The sequence below is a fragment of the Notothenia rossii genome, assembly GCF_949606895.1.
Source record: "Notothenia rossii genome assembly, contig: scaffold_84, whole genome shotgun sequence".
Lineage (NCBI taxonomy): Eukaryota > Metazoa > Chordata > Actinopteri > Perciformes > Nototheniidae > Notothenia > Notothenia rossii.
In genome coordinates, this window is record NW_027639905.1 from 213,284 (window position 1) to 229,421 (window position 16,138).

The following is a 16,138-nucleotide window of genomic DNA, read 5'->3' on the forward strand; positions in this document are numbered from 1 at the left end:
ATGCTACCTGTCTCTGCAGTATAACCTCACGATGCTAGCATCATGCTAACCTGTCTCTGCAGTATAACCTCACGATGCTAGCATCATGCTAACCTGTCTCTGCAGTATAACCTGATGATGTTAGCATCATGCTACCTGTCTCTGCAGTATAACCTGATGATGTTAGCATCATGCTAACCTGTCTCTGCAGTATAAACTGATGATGTTAGCATCATGCTAACCTGTCTCTGCAGTATAAACTGATGATGTTAGCATCATGCTAACCTGTCTCTGCAGTATAACCTGATGATGTTAGCATCATGCTACCTGTCTCTGCAGTATAAACTGACGATGCTAGCATCATGCTAACCTGTCTCTGCAGTATAACCTGATGATGTTAGCATCATGCTAACCTGTCTCTGCAGTATAACCTGATGATGTTAGCATCATGCTACCTGTCTCTGCAGTATAAACTGATGATGTTAGCATCATGCTAACCTGTCTCTGCAGTATAACCTGATGATGTTAGCATCATGCTACCTGTCTCTGCAGTATAAACTGATGATGTTAGCATCATGCTAACCTGTCTCTGTCTGCAGTATAACCTGATGATGCTAGCATCATGCTAACCTGTCTTTGCAGTATAACCCGATGATGCTATGCTAACCTGTCTCTGTCTGCAGTATAACCTGATGATGCTAGCATCATGCTAACCTGTCTTTGCAGTATAACCTGATGATGCTATGCTAACCTGTATCTGCAGTATAACCTGACAATGCTATGCTAACCTGACTCTGCAGTATAACCTGATGGTGCTATGCTAACCTGTCTATGCAGTATAACCTGATGGTGCTATGCTAACCTGTCTCTGCAGTATAACCTGACAATGCTATGCTAACCTGACTCTGCAGTATAACCTGACAATGCTATGCTAACCTGTCTATGCAGTATAACCTGATGGTGCTATGCTAACCTGTCTATGCAGTATAACCTGATGATGCTATGCTAACCTGTATCTGCAGTATAACCTGATGATGCTATGCTAACCTGTCTCTGCAGTATAACCTGATGGTGCTATGCTAACCTGACTCTGCAGTATAACCTGATGATGCTATGCTAACCTGTCTCTGCAGTATAACCTGACGATGCTATGCTAACCTGTCTCTAAAGTATAACCTGATGATGTTAGCATCATGCTACCTGTCTCTGCAGTATACCCTGATGATGCTATGCTAACCTGTCTCTGCGGTATAACCTGATGATGTTAGCATCATGCTACCTGTCTCTGCAGTATACCCTGATGATGCTATGCTAACCTGTCTCTGCAGTATAACCTGATGATGTTAGCATCATGCTACCTGTCTCTGCAGTATAACCTGATGATGTTAGCATCATGCTACCTGTCTCTGCAGTATAACCTGATGATGCTATGCTAACCTGTCTCTGCAGTATAACCTGACGATGCTATGCTAACCTGTCTCTGCAGTATAACCTGATGATGCTATGCTAACCTGTATCTGCAGTATAACCTGATGATGCTATGCTAACCTGTCTCTGCAGTATAACCTGACGATGCTATGCTAACCTGTATCTGCAGTATAACCTGATGATGCTATGCTAACCTGTCTCTGCAGTATAACCTGATGATGCTATGCTAACCTGTCTCTGCAGTATAACCTGATGATGCTAGCGCTGTTAGCCTTCGAGGTAACCGTCTACAGACACCAGGAGCTTTACCGCCTGCGTCGTAACGAAGTCCCGCCCCCGACCAGGACGCTGTTTCATGACATCTCGCGGCGTCACCTTGATGACGGGGTGCTGAGCTGCACAAAGTACTTCCTGAATTACTTCTTCTACAAGTTCGGACTGGAGGTGAGGCTATCAGTAGCTTAGCATCAATATAACGACCTGTTTAAAATATGAATAAACATCCTGAGGTCCTTCGTCCTCAGACCTGCTTCCTGTTGGCGGTGAACGTGATTGGTCAGCGGATGGATCTGTTTGCTGTAGGCCACGCCTTCGGCCTCATCAGCGTCCTATCACAACGCAGCAGGAAGAGCATTGCCGCAGTTTGGCCGAAGTACTGCTACTTCCTGTCAGGGGCGCTGTGTTTCCAGTACCTGCTGTGCATCGGATTCCCTCCAGCCGCCTGCACAGGTACACCTGAAGCTAAGCTAGGCTAACCGTTTACCTCTGCTTCCAGTGTTTTTGCTAAGCTAGGCTAACCACCTGTCTGTCTCTCGTCAGATTACCCTTGGAGACCACCGTCCTCCAACATGGACTCCAACGTGGTGAAGTGGCTCTTCCTCCCTGATCATCTGACCCCCCCGAACCCCATCTTCCTCCTCTGTAAGCCCTTCCTCTTGCTCCTCTTCCTCCTCAGCACTAACGCATCCTCTACACGGCTCCGTCGTGTGCTTCGACGGAGACGCTTCCCCTTCACTTTGAATGGGGTGACGTCAAAAGTTCAACTTTTCAAGCGTCTACGGAAGTGCCAGCCAATCAAATCATATGCCATTGCAAGCGCTAGCACTGTTTGTGTTTCCGGGGCGGGAGATTAATGTGATGGGGTTGTTGGTCGCACGCCAGACACGCCCACCGGCAAGCTTCAACGCGACGGAACCATGTGGACGAGGGGTAACAGTAGCATTAAGAGGTTTGTTGTTATTGTTATTGTTTCCTGTTGACAGACGACTTCCTGCTGCTGCTTGGCGCCTCCCTGCAGCTGCAGGTTTTTGAGGAGGAGCTTCAGCCGGAGGTGCAGCTGTTAGCAGGAGAGAACTCTGAGCTGTATGACGGACAGGTGTCTGATCCAATCAGGAGTCTCCGTCTCAACACAGGCCTTGACTTCATGCTGTGCAGGTAAACACCGTCAGGTCCAAGTTATAACGATAAGTCATCAGTCGGTAAACAACTCGTAGGACTTGTTGACGTCCAGGTAACTGAGTGTCTTTCTGTCTTTCTGTCTGTCTACCTGTCTACCTGTCTAACTGCCTCTTTCCTACCTCTCTCCTACCTGTCTAACTGCCTCTTTCCTACCTGTCTACCTGCCTCTCTCTTACCTGTCTCTCTCTCTCTCTGTACAGGTCTTACCTGGACATGATGAAGCTGATCATCTTCAGCTACATGTTCTGGTTCGTCCTCACCATCATCTTCATCACTGGCACCACCAGGTGAGTCTCGGCTACCTGAGGAACACCTCCAGTGTTTTTACTTCCTGTCCCAGGATCAGTATCTTCTGTTGATATGTTTCTACTTCCTGTCCCAGGATCTTCTGTTGACATGTTTCTACTTCCTGTCCAGGATCAGTATCTTCAGTTGACATGTTTCTACTTCCTGTCCAGGATCAGTATCTTCTGTTGACATGTTTCTACTTCCTGTCCAGGATCTTCTGTTGACATGTTTCTACTTCCTGTCCAGGATCAGTATCTTCTGTTGACATGTTTCTACTTCCTGTCCCTGGATCAGTATCTTCAGTTGACATGTTTCTACTTCCTGTCCAGGATCAGTATCTTCTGTTGACATGTTTCTACTTCCTGTCCCAGGATCAGTATCTTCAGTTGACATGTTTCTACTTCCTGTCCAGGATCAGTATCTTCTGTTGACATGTTTCTACTTCCTGTCCCAGGATCAGTATCTTCAGTTGACATGTTTCTACTTCCTGTCCAGGATCAGTATCTTCTGTTGACATATTTCTACTTCCTGTCCCAGGATCAGTATCTTCTGCATGGGTTACCTGGTGGCGTGTTTCTACTTCCTGTTGGTGGGGGGGGATCTACTCCTGAAACCAGCTGACTCCATCCTGAGATACTGGGACTGTTTGATCGGATACAACGTGTTCGTCATCACTATGAAGAACATCCTGTCGGTGAGACATGACCTGTCTGTCTCTCACCTGTCTGTCTGTCACCTGCCTATCTGTGACCTGTCTGTCTCTCACCTGTCTGTCTGTCACCTGTCTATCTGTCACCTGTCTGTCTCTCACCTGTCTGTCTGTCACCTGCCTATCTGTGACCTGTCTGTCTCTCACCTGTCTGTCTGTCACCTGTCTATCTGTGACCTGTCTGTCTCTCACCTGTCTGTCTGTCACCTGTCTATCTGTCACCTGTCTGTCTCTCACCTGTCTGTCTCTCACCTGTCTATCTGTCACCTGCAGTGGTGTAGTCTACGTGATACGCTGGTATACGCCGTATACCCACGAGAAAATGCCAGTGATTTCCGTATACCCTCTTAAAAATGAGCGATGATACGTAACAACATCATTTTGTGACTGCGCTTTCACGCTTTCGGCCCTTCTGTGTTAATACTTTTGGACGTCTGGGGCTTCCGTCGCCTGTGGCCTGTTGCTAGGCAACAGCAACACACTCTGTTCGGCTCTGACAAACCCCACGTTTCTCTAACGTTATCAGAATTTGATCCGTCCACCATTCAAGTTTGCGGAGCGCTAAACAGGAAGCAAACATGAAACGAAAAACAGACGACAATATTTCAATGTTTTCCGAAGTTTTCCCCTATTATCACTACAGAAGAAGAGCTAGGTCAGGCGGCTGTCCTAAAGGTGACAGAGAACGAGCCGGGCGCTACCGCAAATTTACCCGGTAAGTGAAATTAGCATGGTTACTTTAACGTAACTGTAGCTAACTAGCTAACTTGCTAGCTAACTTGATCAACGTTAGTGTGGTGGATCAATGGAAGAGAAAGGGAGCGAGATACTGTGTGTGTGTGTGTGTGTGTGTGTGTGTGTGTGTGTGTGTGTGTGTGTGTGTGTGTGTGTGTGTGTGTGTGTGTGTGTGTGTGTGTGTGTGTGTGTGTGTGTGTGTGTGTGTGTGTGTGTGTGTGTGTGTGTGTGTGTGTGTGCAGTCCTAAACAGAACACAATGTTTATATTATCTCCTTGTTTCGGACACAGATGAGAGCTCCTGGCCAGCCTTGTGGTCTGAAAGTCAGGCTACGGAATTTAAGAACAGGCATCCTTGGTTGGGGTGGAGGGACAGAAAGTTACGTAAATGTCAGCACACATGCAAAGGAAAGCTGATCGAAACAACAGAAATTCATAAAGTCAATGACTATGCAAATGAGAGTTAATTGATGGTCATGTTAAAAGTGCATTTAAAACATTTGCACCATTACATTACTATATGTTAGTTATCAGTAGTTGTCAAATAATTAGCTATTGAAAAAGTGGAACATTTTTCTCCTTTTATCTGCTTTTCATGCATTTGTTAGCCATCATGGCCCATGATGTAAATATTGTGAGCAGTTTATTAAATACTTTTGAGTAAATCTTGGCTCTTTTCTGCAGATGTTATTGGTAAAAACTTGTATCATGGTTTTGTTTATTTCCAGGTTGTGGTCTTTGCAGCGCTACAAAATCAACAGGTGTCCTCACAGAACAACGAGTGTCTATGTCTGAGGAGTAGGTGCACTTTAAGATCCAGTCCTCAGATTCAAGCAGATCAACATCTCTGGCCTCTTTGAGAAACAAGATTAGACGACATGAGACTGGAAGACGACATTAGTTGGAAATTTGGTGAGAGCTGTGTCAGAGACTGTGTTTGCAGAGACAGATTCTGTATTCAGAACAGCATACTATCTTGCGAAGATGAACCGACCTTTTACTGACCATGATAGTCTCATTGAGCTTCAGGAAAAAAATGGTGCCAACATGGGCACTAGTCTGCACTCAAGGTACAGTTCCACACAAATTGTAGAACACATGGCAAAAGAGATGCATAGTTCACAGTATTGTGACGTCTTCAAGCAAGTTGTCTGTTCTCATTGAGGAGGCTACATCTATCAGCCACAAATCTGCAATGTGAAAGCCTCAGTGGATGGAGCTACTCCTGAATTGTTGTTCCTGGAGCTGGTTGAGCTGGAGAGCCAAAGGGCAAAGGATATAGAAGAAGCTCTGCTGAACTGTTTGGACACTGCAGGCTTCACTGAAGAGTGGCCTCAAAAGAACTGGGTCTCATTTGTTTCTGATGGAGCCAGTGTCATGTTAGGCAAGAACTCTGGTGTGGCAAACAGGCTGACAGCAAGGTACCCTAACCTCTTCACACGGCACTGCATGAACCACCATTTGGAACTGGCTGTATCTGATGCTGTGGATGAGGTTCAGGCAGTCAACCACTTCAAAGTGTTCCTAGAGAAGATCCACAATCTCTACAGTCAGTCCAATAAAAATTCACGTGAGCTTCTGGTAGCAGCACAAGAAGTGGGCTCGCGAGTCCTGAAAATTGGCAGAGTTTTTTAAGTACGGGATGGGTGGCCAGCAGTTTCCGTTCGGTAAAGGCTGTGTGGACATCATATGAAGAACTCAATAGACACTTTGAAAATGCTGCAGGCAACCAAACAAGAAGCAGCAAAGAGAGACAAACTTATAGAGGCCTGGCACGTCGAATGCAATGTGTGACCTCGGACTCATGTTTGATGCACTGTCTGAACTTGCAAACCTGTCTCAGCAACTCCAGGCCCATTCTGTCACACTCTTGAGAGCAGACCATCTTCTAAAGCGCACCATCAGAGTGCTGGCATCATTCAAAGATACCCAAGGAGAGAAATTAGAGGAGGCACTGACTGCACAAGCGTTGGGACATTTAGGATTTGTTCCCTTGGAGTCAAATGAAAAGCTCACACCAATCCACACAAAACAATTCCTACAAAGTCTGATCAACAACTTGGAGAAGCGCCTCTCATTTGATGGTGAAATGCTTCATGATCTCAGTGTTCTGGATACAGGCAACTGGCCATCAACCCCTGGCATACGGCATGGCGAGGCACAAGTGAAACGACTCTGTAGGCGGTTCAATCTTGGTGAAGAGCAAGCAGTTAATGGTATGAGAGATTTCCTTGAGCACCCAGACAGTGAGCCTGAAAGCTTAAAGCCACTCATACAATGCATGAAGACCATCCCTTGCAGCACTGCTGAGTGTGAAAGGGGCTTCAGTCTCATGAACAATATATGCACAGACAAGAGATCGACACTGTTGTTGTCAAATGTAAGTCATTTGATGATGATCAGCATCAAAATGCTCATCAAAATGGAAGTTTTTCCTTGTACGATGTGAGGGTCTAAGGACAGAGGGTCTAAGGACAGAGGGTGTCGTATTGTCATACTGATATTCTGTACAAACTGTGAAGTCCACTGAGACAAATGTAACATTTGTGATATTGGGCTATATAAATAAACATTGATTGATTGATTGATTGATCAATGGGCCCCCTGTAACACTTTTTGAGCCAAAGAAGTACGTCACAACATGGCTCAGAAGCCATCGCTCTGCCACGCAAGCAAGGAGGCAATGCCCACCTCAGATGCCTGAGTACAAACATATCTGGAAAGCTCTGTAGACTACCAGACTATGTCCAGAAGTGCTCCATCCTTTTTTCAGGGCTTGTGGACTAACACAGTGAACCCAGTATGGACATGTTGAGTGCTTTTTCAACCCTCATTTAATGAGGTGAAGCATATTTGTTCATTTGTTTCTTGTTTGAAGCTAATTTGTCTTGTAGCACTTCAAGGATGTTTGCTTGTTCATTTAAGCTGATACAGTACATAGTTTGACAATGATTTATGGAAGATAATAGGGCTGAACAAGTTTGAAGAAATATCTAATGCATTGAAAAATATGTTGAAAATGATTATTGTGTGATATTTGTGCAGATCTATGCGAAACAAAGATGTTTTTTTAAGTGTAGAATATGATGTGATGGTCAGGACATCTATAGCATGACCATATTTATTGTATATTACTTGAAAATTGCAGTCGGCCATATTGAGATTTTGATGAATATTTCGATTAATTGTTCAACCCTAGAAGATAAGTGGGCTTTTTCCATCATTGTTCATTCTTTTATTTGTTTATTGTTAATGTCACTGGTAGTTCAAAGTCACATACAAATGTTTATAATACATTGACGTGTTGATAACCAGTCTCAAGACTAGTCTATGCATTAGTGAGTGTGATGGTGTTCATGAGGTGTCGCTCCGCGATGCGTCGCTCTAGGATGGATGAATACAATTATTACAGTATACCCACTACAAAAAAGTAGACTACATCACTGGTCACCTATCTGTCTCTCACCTGTCTGTCTCTCACCTGTCTGTCTCTCACCTGTCTGTCTCTCACCTGTCTGTCTCTCACCTGTCTGTATCTCACCTGTCTGTCTGTCTGTCACCTGTCTGTCTCTCACCTGTCTGTCTGTAACCTGTCTGTCTCTCACCTGTCTGTCTCTCACCTGTCTGTCTCTCACCTGTCTGTCTCTCACCTGTCTGTCTCTCACCTGTCTGTCTCTCACCTGTCTGTCTGTCTGTCACCTGTCTGTCTCTAACCTGTCTGTCTCTCACCTGTCTGTCTCTCACCTGTCTGTCTCTCACCTGTCTGTCTCTCACCTGTCTGTCTATCACCTATCTGTCTCTCACCTGTCTGTCTCTCACCTGTCTGTCTCTCACATGTCTGTCTGTCACCTGTCTGTATCTCACCTGTCTGTCTGTCTGTCACCTGTCTGTCTCTCACCTGTCTGTCTGTAACCTGTCTGTCTCTCACCTGTCTGTCTCTCACCTGTCTGTCTCTCACCTGTCTGTCTATCACCTGTCTGTCTCTCACCTGTCTGTCTTTCACCTGTCTGTCTGTCACCTGTCTGTATCTCACCTGTCTGTCTGTCTGTCACCTGTCTGTCTCTCACCTGTCTGTCTGTAACCTGTCTGTCTGTCTCTCACCTGGCTGTCTGTAACCTGTCTGTCTCTCACCTGTCTGTCTCTCACCTGTCTGTCTGTAACCTGTCTGTCTGTCTCTCACCTGGCTGTCTGTCTGTCACCTGTCTGTCTCTCACCTGTCTGTCTGTCTCTCACCTGGCTGTCTGTCTGTCACCTGTCTGTCTCTCACCTGTCTGTCTGCCACCTGTCTGTCTGTCTCTCACCTGTCTGTCTGTCTGTCTCTCACCTGTCTGTCTGTCTCTCACCTGTCTGTCTGTAACCTGTCTGTCTCTCACCTGTCTGTCTCTCACCTGTCTGTCTGTAACCTGTCTGTCTGTCTCTCACCTGGCTGTCTGTCTGTCACCTGTCTGTCTCTCACCTGTCTGTCTGCCACCTGTCTGTCTGTCTCTCACCTGTCTGTTTGTCTGTCACCTGTCTGTCTCTCACCTGTCTGTCTGTCACCTGTCTGTCTGTCTGTCTGTAACCTGTCTGTGTGTCTCTCACCTGTCTGTCTGTAACCTGTCTGTCTGTAACCTGTCTGTCTGTAACCTGTCTGTCTGTAACCTGTCTGTCTGTCACCTGTCTGTCTGTCTGTCACCTGTCTGTCTCTCACCTGTCTGTCTGTCACCTGTCTGTCTGTCTGTCAACTGTCTGTCTGTTACCTGTCTGTCTGTCACCTATCTGTCTCTCAGCTGTCTGTCTGTCACCTGTGTGTCTGTCACCTGTCTGTCTGCCACCTGTCTGTCTGTTACCTGTCTCATTTAATTTCAAACCTTTATTTAATCAGATTGGTCCCTTTGAGATCATAGATCTCTTTTTCAAGGGAGACCTGCAGCATATAGGTTCCACATCAAACATAAAACAATAAAGGACATCATACATTATATTTACAGGATACATTTACATAGTTATATACATTTACAAGTGCCCATAGTATCAACGAGCATTTCATTGAGCCTAGCTTTAAAGACATGCAGAGGAAGGAGATCGCTCAGTTTCAATTCTTGCTGTAGACTGTTCCAAGCAAGTGGAGCTGCGCACATAGAAGCTGTCTCACCTAAGACAGTCCTTGCTCTTGGCACATCTAACAAGACTGCATCATGAGATCTCAGACAATAGCTGCTTGCAGCTCTCTGTGTTATCAGAGAGCAGATATAATACTGGAGTTTACCCAACAAAGCTTTATAGATGAACATGGACCAGTGACTGAGCCTCTTTACAGTGAGTGAAGGCAGACCTGCCCTGGCATACAGGGTACAGTGATGAGTAAGCGCTTTACAGTTAGTGACACATCTCAGAGCGCTGTGATAGGCAGCATCTAACTTGTTCAGGCAATGGGCAGGTGCATTCATATAGATCAGATCACCATAGTCCAGCACAGGTCAAAAGGTCACAGAGCCTTTTCCTGGCCTCAAGCGAGAAACAGGACTTGTTCCTGTAGAAGAAACCTTGCCTAACCCTCAGTTTTTTAAGCAGGTTATTGACATGAAGTTTAAAAGTAAGACAATCATCAAGCCAGATACCAAGGTATTTATAACAGGTATCCACTTTGAGTACTTGTCCTTGCATAGTAACAATATCTACAACAGGCTCTGGTGTCTTTTAGCTTTAGAAAAGAGCATTACCTTGGTTTTATCAACATTTAAAAGAAGCTTGAGTTCAGAGAGCTGAGTCTGAATAATGTTAAAAACAGCCTGTAATTGAACACCAGCCTCCTGAATGGAGGGACCTGCACAGTACAATGGGAGCAGGCCTCCGCAGATCGTAGGCAGCACCAGGTGGAGCCGCTCCGTCTCTTCGCAACATCTCCAGGGTAAAACCACCTCAGCACAGCCGTACTCGACAGGTGGGAGTAGGCCTCCGCAGACCGCAGACAACTAAAACTACTACTTGTATAAGCAAATGTTTGTAAGCAGGACAGCCAGATGCTAACAGGTAGTGGGAGCCTGTAAAAATTGCGACTGCCTCATGCGAGTGATACACGCGTATGATCGATGATCTGTCTCTCACCTGTCTGTCTGCCACCTGTCTGTCTGCCACCTGTCTGTCTGCCAGCCATCTGTCTGTCTACCACCTGTCTTTCTGTAACCTGTCTGTCTGCCACCTGTCTGTATGTCACCTGTCTATCTGCTGTCTGTCTGCCACCTGTCTGTATGTCACCTGTCTGTCTGCAACCTGTCTGTTTGTAACCTGTCTGTCTGCCACCTGTCTGTATGTCACCTGTCTGTCTGTCACCTGTCTGTCTGCAGATCTTGGCCTGTGGCTTCATCAAGTCTCTGGTTCTGAATCACTGTTGGCTCATCCAGCTCTTCAGTCTGGCCTGCACCATCAAAGGATACACCAAACGTAAGAAATACTACTTTAAAGAGTCCTCTCCTGCTGATGTTCAGGTGTATATCAGTATGTAGTGTCTCTACTTTAAAGAGTCCTCTCCTGCTGATGTTCAGGTGTATATCAGTATGTAGTGTCTCTACTTTAAAGAGTCCTCTCCTGCTGATGTTCAGGTGTATATCAGTATGTAGTGTCTCTACTTTAAAGAGTCCTCTCCTGCTGATGTTCAGGTGTATATCAGTATGTAGTGTTTCTACTTTAAAGAGTCCTCTCCTGCTGATGTTCAGGTGTATATCAGTATGTAGTGTCTCTACTTTAAAGAGTCCTCTCCTGCTGATGATCAGGTGTATATCAGTATGTAGTGTCTCTACTTTAAAGAGTCCTCTCCTGCTGATGTTCAGGTGTATAACAGTATGTAGTGTCTCTACTTTAAAGAGTCCTCTCCTGCTGATGTTCAGGTGTATAACAGTATGTAGTGTCTCTACTTTAAAGAGTCCTCTCCTGCTGATGTTCAGGTGTATATCAGTATGTAGTGTGTGTGTGTGTGTGTGTGTGTGTGTGTGTGTGTGTGTGTGTGTGTGTGTGTGTGTGTGTGTGTGTGTGTGTGTGTGTGTGTGTGTGTGTGTGTGTGTGTGTGTGTGTGTGTGTGTGTGTGTGTGTGTGTGTGTGTGTGTGTGTGTGTGTGTGTGTTAATTGGAGGTCATTACCTGGATAAAGTGGCACTCTATAGGAAATGACCCGATGACCCCCGGATCAGCTGCTGATGAAGATGTGAGGTCCTCTGAGACGTGCTGATGTTGTTTTCGTTGTTGTTGTTGCCTTGGCAGCGGAGCAGCAGAGTAGTAAACAGTGTGAGTTGCCGAGCGACGAGGCGGGCATCATCTGGGACGGCGTGTGTTTCTGCTTCCTGTTGTTGCAGCGCCGCGTCTTCAGGAGCAACTACTTTCTGTACGTGGTGCTGGACCTGCAGAACACACAGCTGCTGGCCTCTAGGTACGCACACACACACACACACACACACACACACACACGCACACACACACACACACACACACACACACACACACACACACACACACACACACACACACACACACACACACACACACACACACACACACACACACACACACACACACACACACACACACACACACACACACACACACACACACACACACACACACACACACACACACACACACACACACACACAGGTGATGATATATGTGTGTTTCAGGGGGGCGGAGCTCTTCGAGGCGTCCACAGTGAAGGCAGTGAGAGCGAGGCTGGAGGTGGAGAAGACGTCCATGGACCTGCTGAAGAGACAGTAAGACACACACACACACACACACACACACACACACACACACACACACACACACACACACACACACACACACACACACACACACACACACACACACACACACACACACACACACACACACACACACACACACACACACACACACACACACACACACACACACACACACACACACACACACACACACACACACACACACACACACACACACACGCACACACGCACACCTGTGACCCCCTACTTGTCTGTACTCAGGATGGAGAGGATAAAGTCCCGACAGCAGAAGTTCCGGCGAGGAAAAGAGAAGCTGCTGAGTTTGACCCAGGACAGCTTCAGTACAGAGGGTAAACAAAGAGCCTGTCGTCACGGTAACACAGAGACCAGCTGTCAATCACAAAGTGACCCTGTGTGTGTGTGTGTGTGTGTGTGTGTGTGTGTGTGTGTGTGTGTGTGTGTGTGTGTGTGTGTGTGTGTGTGTGTGTGTGTGTGTGTGTGTGTGTGTGTGTGTGTGTGTGTGTGTGTGTGTGTGTGTGTGTGTGTGTGTGTGTGTGTGTGTGTGTGTGTGTGTGTGTGTGCAGGTCCAGAGAACAGGAAGAAGAAGTGGTGGAGACCCTGGGTTAACCATGCCTCCAGTGAGTCATATGACCTCTGACTTCATCCTCACCATAACCCTAGTATACAGTCTGTGCTCACCTTTCTGTCTGCTTGTCTGTCTGCAGTGGTGAGGAGTGGGGATTACTACCTGTTTGAGACAGACAGTGAGGAGGAGGAGGAGGAGGAGAAAAAGGAGGAAGAAGAGAAGAAGAAGGAGGAGCAGATACCTGATAAATCTGCCTTCCAGGTGAGACTGAGAAACAGAATACTGAGATAAATCTGGAGACTATCTGTTAAATATACACTAACTGTCTGTCTGTCTGTCTGTCTCTCTCTCTCAGTTTGTGTATCACGCCTGGATCACTGACTCCAGAACAGCCATGAGGGCTCGCAGCAACCAGAAGAAACTCTGGAGGAAGGACTCGTCTGAAAGGAGGAGCAGGAAGGAGAGAGGAGGTGAGGAGGAGGAGAGAGGAGGTGACAAGAAATGGAGAGAGGAGGTGAGGAGGAGGAGAGAGGAGGTAAGAATGAGGAGAGGAGGTAAGGAGGAGGATAAAGGAGGAGGAGAGGATGAGGAGAGAGGAGGTGAGGATGAGTTGACCTGGGGAACAGCGTCTCAAACAGCATGTGATAATAACAGCTCTGTGTGTGTTGCAGCATCAGGAGGTGTAGAAGACACGGAGGAGACAGCGGAGGACGGAGAGGAGGAAGAGGAGGAGAGAGAGGAGGGACCAGGTATGAGCTTGTGATGTTTTCCAGAGTCTCCAGTTTCTAATGTCCTAAGTTCCCAGTTCCCTTAGTTCCTAGTTCCCTAAGTTCCCAGAGTCCTAAGCTCCCAGTTCCCTAAATTCCCAGGGTCCTACGTTCCCAGTTCCCTAAGTTCCCTAAGTTCCCTGAGTCCTAAGTTCCCAGAGTCCTACGTTCCCAGTTCTCTAAGTGCCCAGGGTCCTAAGTTCCCAGTTCCCTAATTTCCCAGGGTCCTAAGTTCCCAGGGTCCTACATTCCCAGTTCCCTAAGTTCCCTGAGTCCTAATTTCCCAGAGTCCTACATTCCCAGTTCTCTAAGTTCCCAGGGTCCTAATTTCCCAGTTCTCTAAGTTCCCAGTGTCATAAGTTCCTATAGTCCTAAGATCCTAGTCCTCTAATTTCCCAGGGTCTTAAGTTCCTAGAGTTCTAGGTTCCCAGGGTCCTAAGTTCCCATAGTCCTAAGTTCCTAGAGTCCTAAGTTCCCAGGGTCCTACGTTCCCAGAGTCCTATGTTCCCAGAGTCCTACGTTCCCAGTTCCCTAATTTCCCAGGGTCCTAAGTTCCCAGTTCCCTAATTTCCCAGGGTCCTAAGTTCCCAGAGTCCTACGTTCCCAGTTCTCTAAGTTCCCAGGGTCCTAAGTTCCTATAGTCCTAAGTTCCTAGTCCTCTAATTTCCCAGGGTCTTAAGTTCCTAGAGTTCTAGGTTCCCAGAGACCTATGTTCCCAGAGTCCTATGTTCCAAGTTCCCTAAGTTCCCAGTTTTCTAAGTTCCCAGGATCCTAATTTCCCAGAGTTCTAAGTTCCTAGAGTCCTATGTTCCCAGGGTCCGACGTTCCCAGGGTCCTAAGTCCATAGAGTCCTAAGTCCATAGAGTCCTAAGTTCCCAGAGTCCTAAGTTCCCAGAGTCCTAAGTTCCCAGTTCCCTAAGTTCCCAGAGTCCTAAGTTCCCAGTTCTCTAAGTTCCTAAATTCCCAGAGTTCTAAGTTCCCAGTCTTCTAAGTTCCCAGGGTCTTACGTTCTTAGAGTTCTATGTTCCCAGGGTCCTAAGTTCCCCGTTCCCTAAATTACCAGGGTCCTAAGTTCCCAGGGTCCTACATTCCCAGTTCCCTAAGTTCCCTGAGTCCTAAGTTCCCAGAGTCCTACGTTCCCAGTTCTCTAAGTGCCCAGGGTCCTAAGTTCCCAGTTCCCTAATTTCCCAGGGTCCTAAGTTTCCAGCGTCCTACGTTCCCAGTTCCCTAAGTTCCCAGGGTCCTAAGTTCCTATATTCCTAAGTTCCTAGTCCTCTAATTTCCCAGGGTCTTAAGTTCCTAGAGTTCTAAGCTCTCAGGGTCCTAAGTTCCCATAGTCCTGAGTTCCTAGAGTCCTAAGTTCCCAGGGTCCTACGTTCCCAGAATCCTATGTTCCCAGAGTCCTACGTTCCCAGTTCCCTAAGTTCTCAGGCTCCTAAGTTCCCTAAATTCCCAGGGTCCTAAGTTCCCAGGGTCCTAATTTCCCAGAGTCCTAAGTTCCTAGAGTCCTATGTTCCCAGGGTCCTATGTTCCCCGGGTCCTAAGTCCATAGAGACCTAAGTTCCCAGGGTCCTACGTTCCCAGAGTCCTAAGCTCCCGGGGTCCTAAGTCCATAGAGACCTAAGTTCCCACAGTCCTAAGTTCCCAGAGTCCTAAGTTCCCAGTTCTCTAAGTTCCCAGGGTCCTAAGTTCCCAGGGTCCTAAGTTCCAGTTCCCTAAGTTCCCAGAGTCCTAAGTTCCCAGTTCTCTAAGTTCCCAGGGTCCTAATTTCCGAGAGATCTGAGCTCCCAGTGTCCTAAATTCCCAGAGTTCTAAGTTCCCAGTCCTCTAAGTTCCCAGGGTCTTAAGTTCCTAGAGTTCTAGGTTCCCAGGGTCCTAAGTTCCCAGAGTCCTAAGTTCCCGGTTCCCTAAATTCCCAGTGTCCTACGTTCCCAGGGTCCTACGTTCCCAATTCCCTAAGTTCCCAGATGCGGCTTTCACACCAGCGCTTTTCCCGTTACAGCTCCGTGCTAGAGCTTTTCTGGTTCATCTTCGGTTACCCTTTTCTGCTCCCGCTTTGTTCACACCACACAGCTGGGGTGGTACTGCCTCATTGCCTCATTGTTTGCGTCATGACGTAACCGTTTACGTGCCTGCTTCATAAAAGCCAATCCGCGCGGAAATCCCTCACATCAACAACAACAACAATGGCCGATTGTATTGAAGCGCTGTTTGCTTTTTGTTATGCTCTAACGAAACGAAATGGAAGGCATGGGACGACTTTACAAGGAACGACTTTACAACCCCCGCCTCGACGTAAGAGAGACGTAAGCGGCGCCGCCTCTTAGCTCCGGAATCTTGCTTCTAGACCGACAATTTTTTGGAGCCGGAAACGAACGGTGTGAAGAGGAAAACCCGGTACTTTTCAGGCTCTAGCTCCGTGCCGTCCCTGAAAACGCGTCGGTGTGAAAGGGGCAA

The 16,138-nt window shown here is 46.9% G+C and overlaps 1 protein-coding gene across 3 annotated transcripts in view; it reads left to right on the top strand.

Moving 5' to 3' along the window:
• The window catches only part of LOC307027272 (piezo-type mechanosensitive ion channel component 2-like), a 47,917-nt gene extending 33,085 nt beyond the window's left edge, over window positions 1-14,832 (top strand). Inside the window, exons 21-34 of one of the 3 annotated variants that reach the window (XM_079695481.1) lie at window positions 1,651-1,851; window positions 1,932-2,136; window positions 2,227-2,328; window positions 2,670-2,841; window positions 3,066-3,152; window positions 3,691-3,847; window positions 10,923-11,019; window positions 11,832-11,997; window positions 12,245-12,334; window positions 12,590-12,678; window positions 12,913-12,966; window positions 13,054-13,175; window positions 13,270-13,384; window positions 13,586-14,832. In XM_079695481.1, the coding sequence (XP_079551607.1) occupies window positions 1,651-1,851; window positions 1,932-2,136; window positions 2,227-2,328; window positions 2,670-2,841; window positions 3,066-3,152; window positions 3,691-3,847; window positions 10,923-11,019; window positions 11,832-11,997; window positions 12,245-12,334; window positions 12,590-12,678; window positions 12,913-12,966; window positions 13,054-13,175; window positions 13,270-13,384; window positions 13,586-13,677 (1,749 nt within the window). In that variant the 3' untranslated portion in view covers window positions 13,678-14,832. The other 2 variants (XM_079695483.1, XM_079695482.1) reach the window with 2 other exon arrangements.
• The last annotated feature ends 1,306 nt before the right edge of the window (window positions 14,833-16,138 follow it).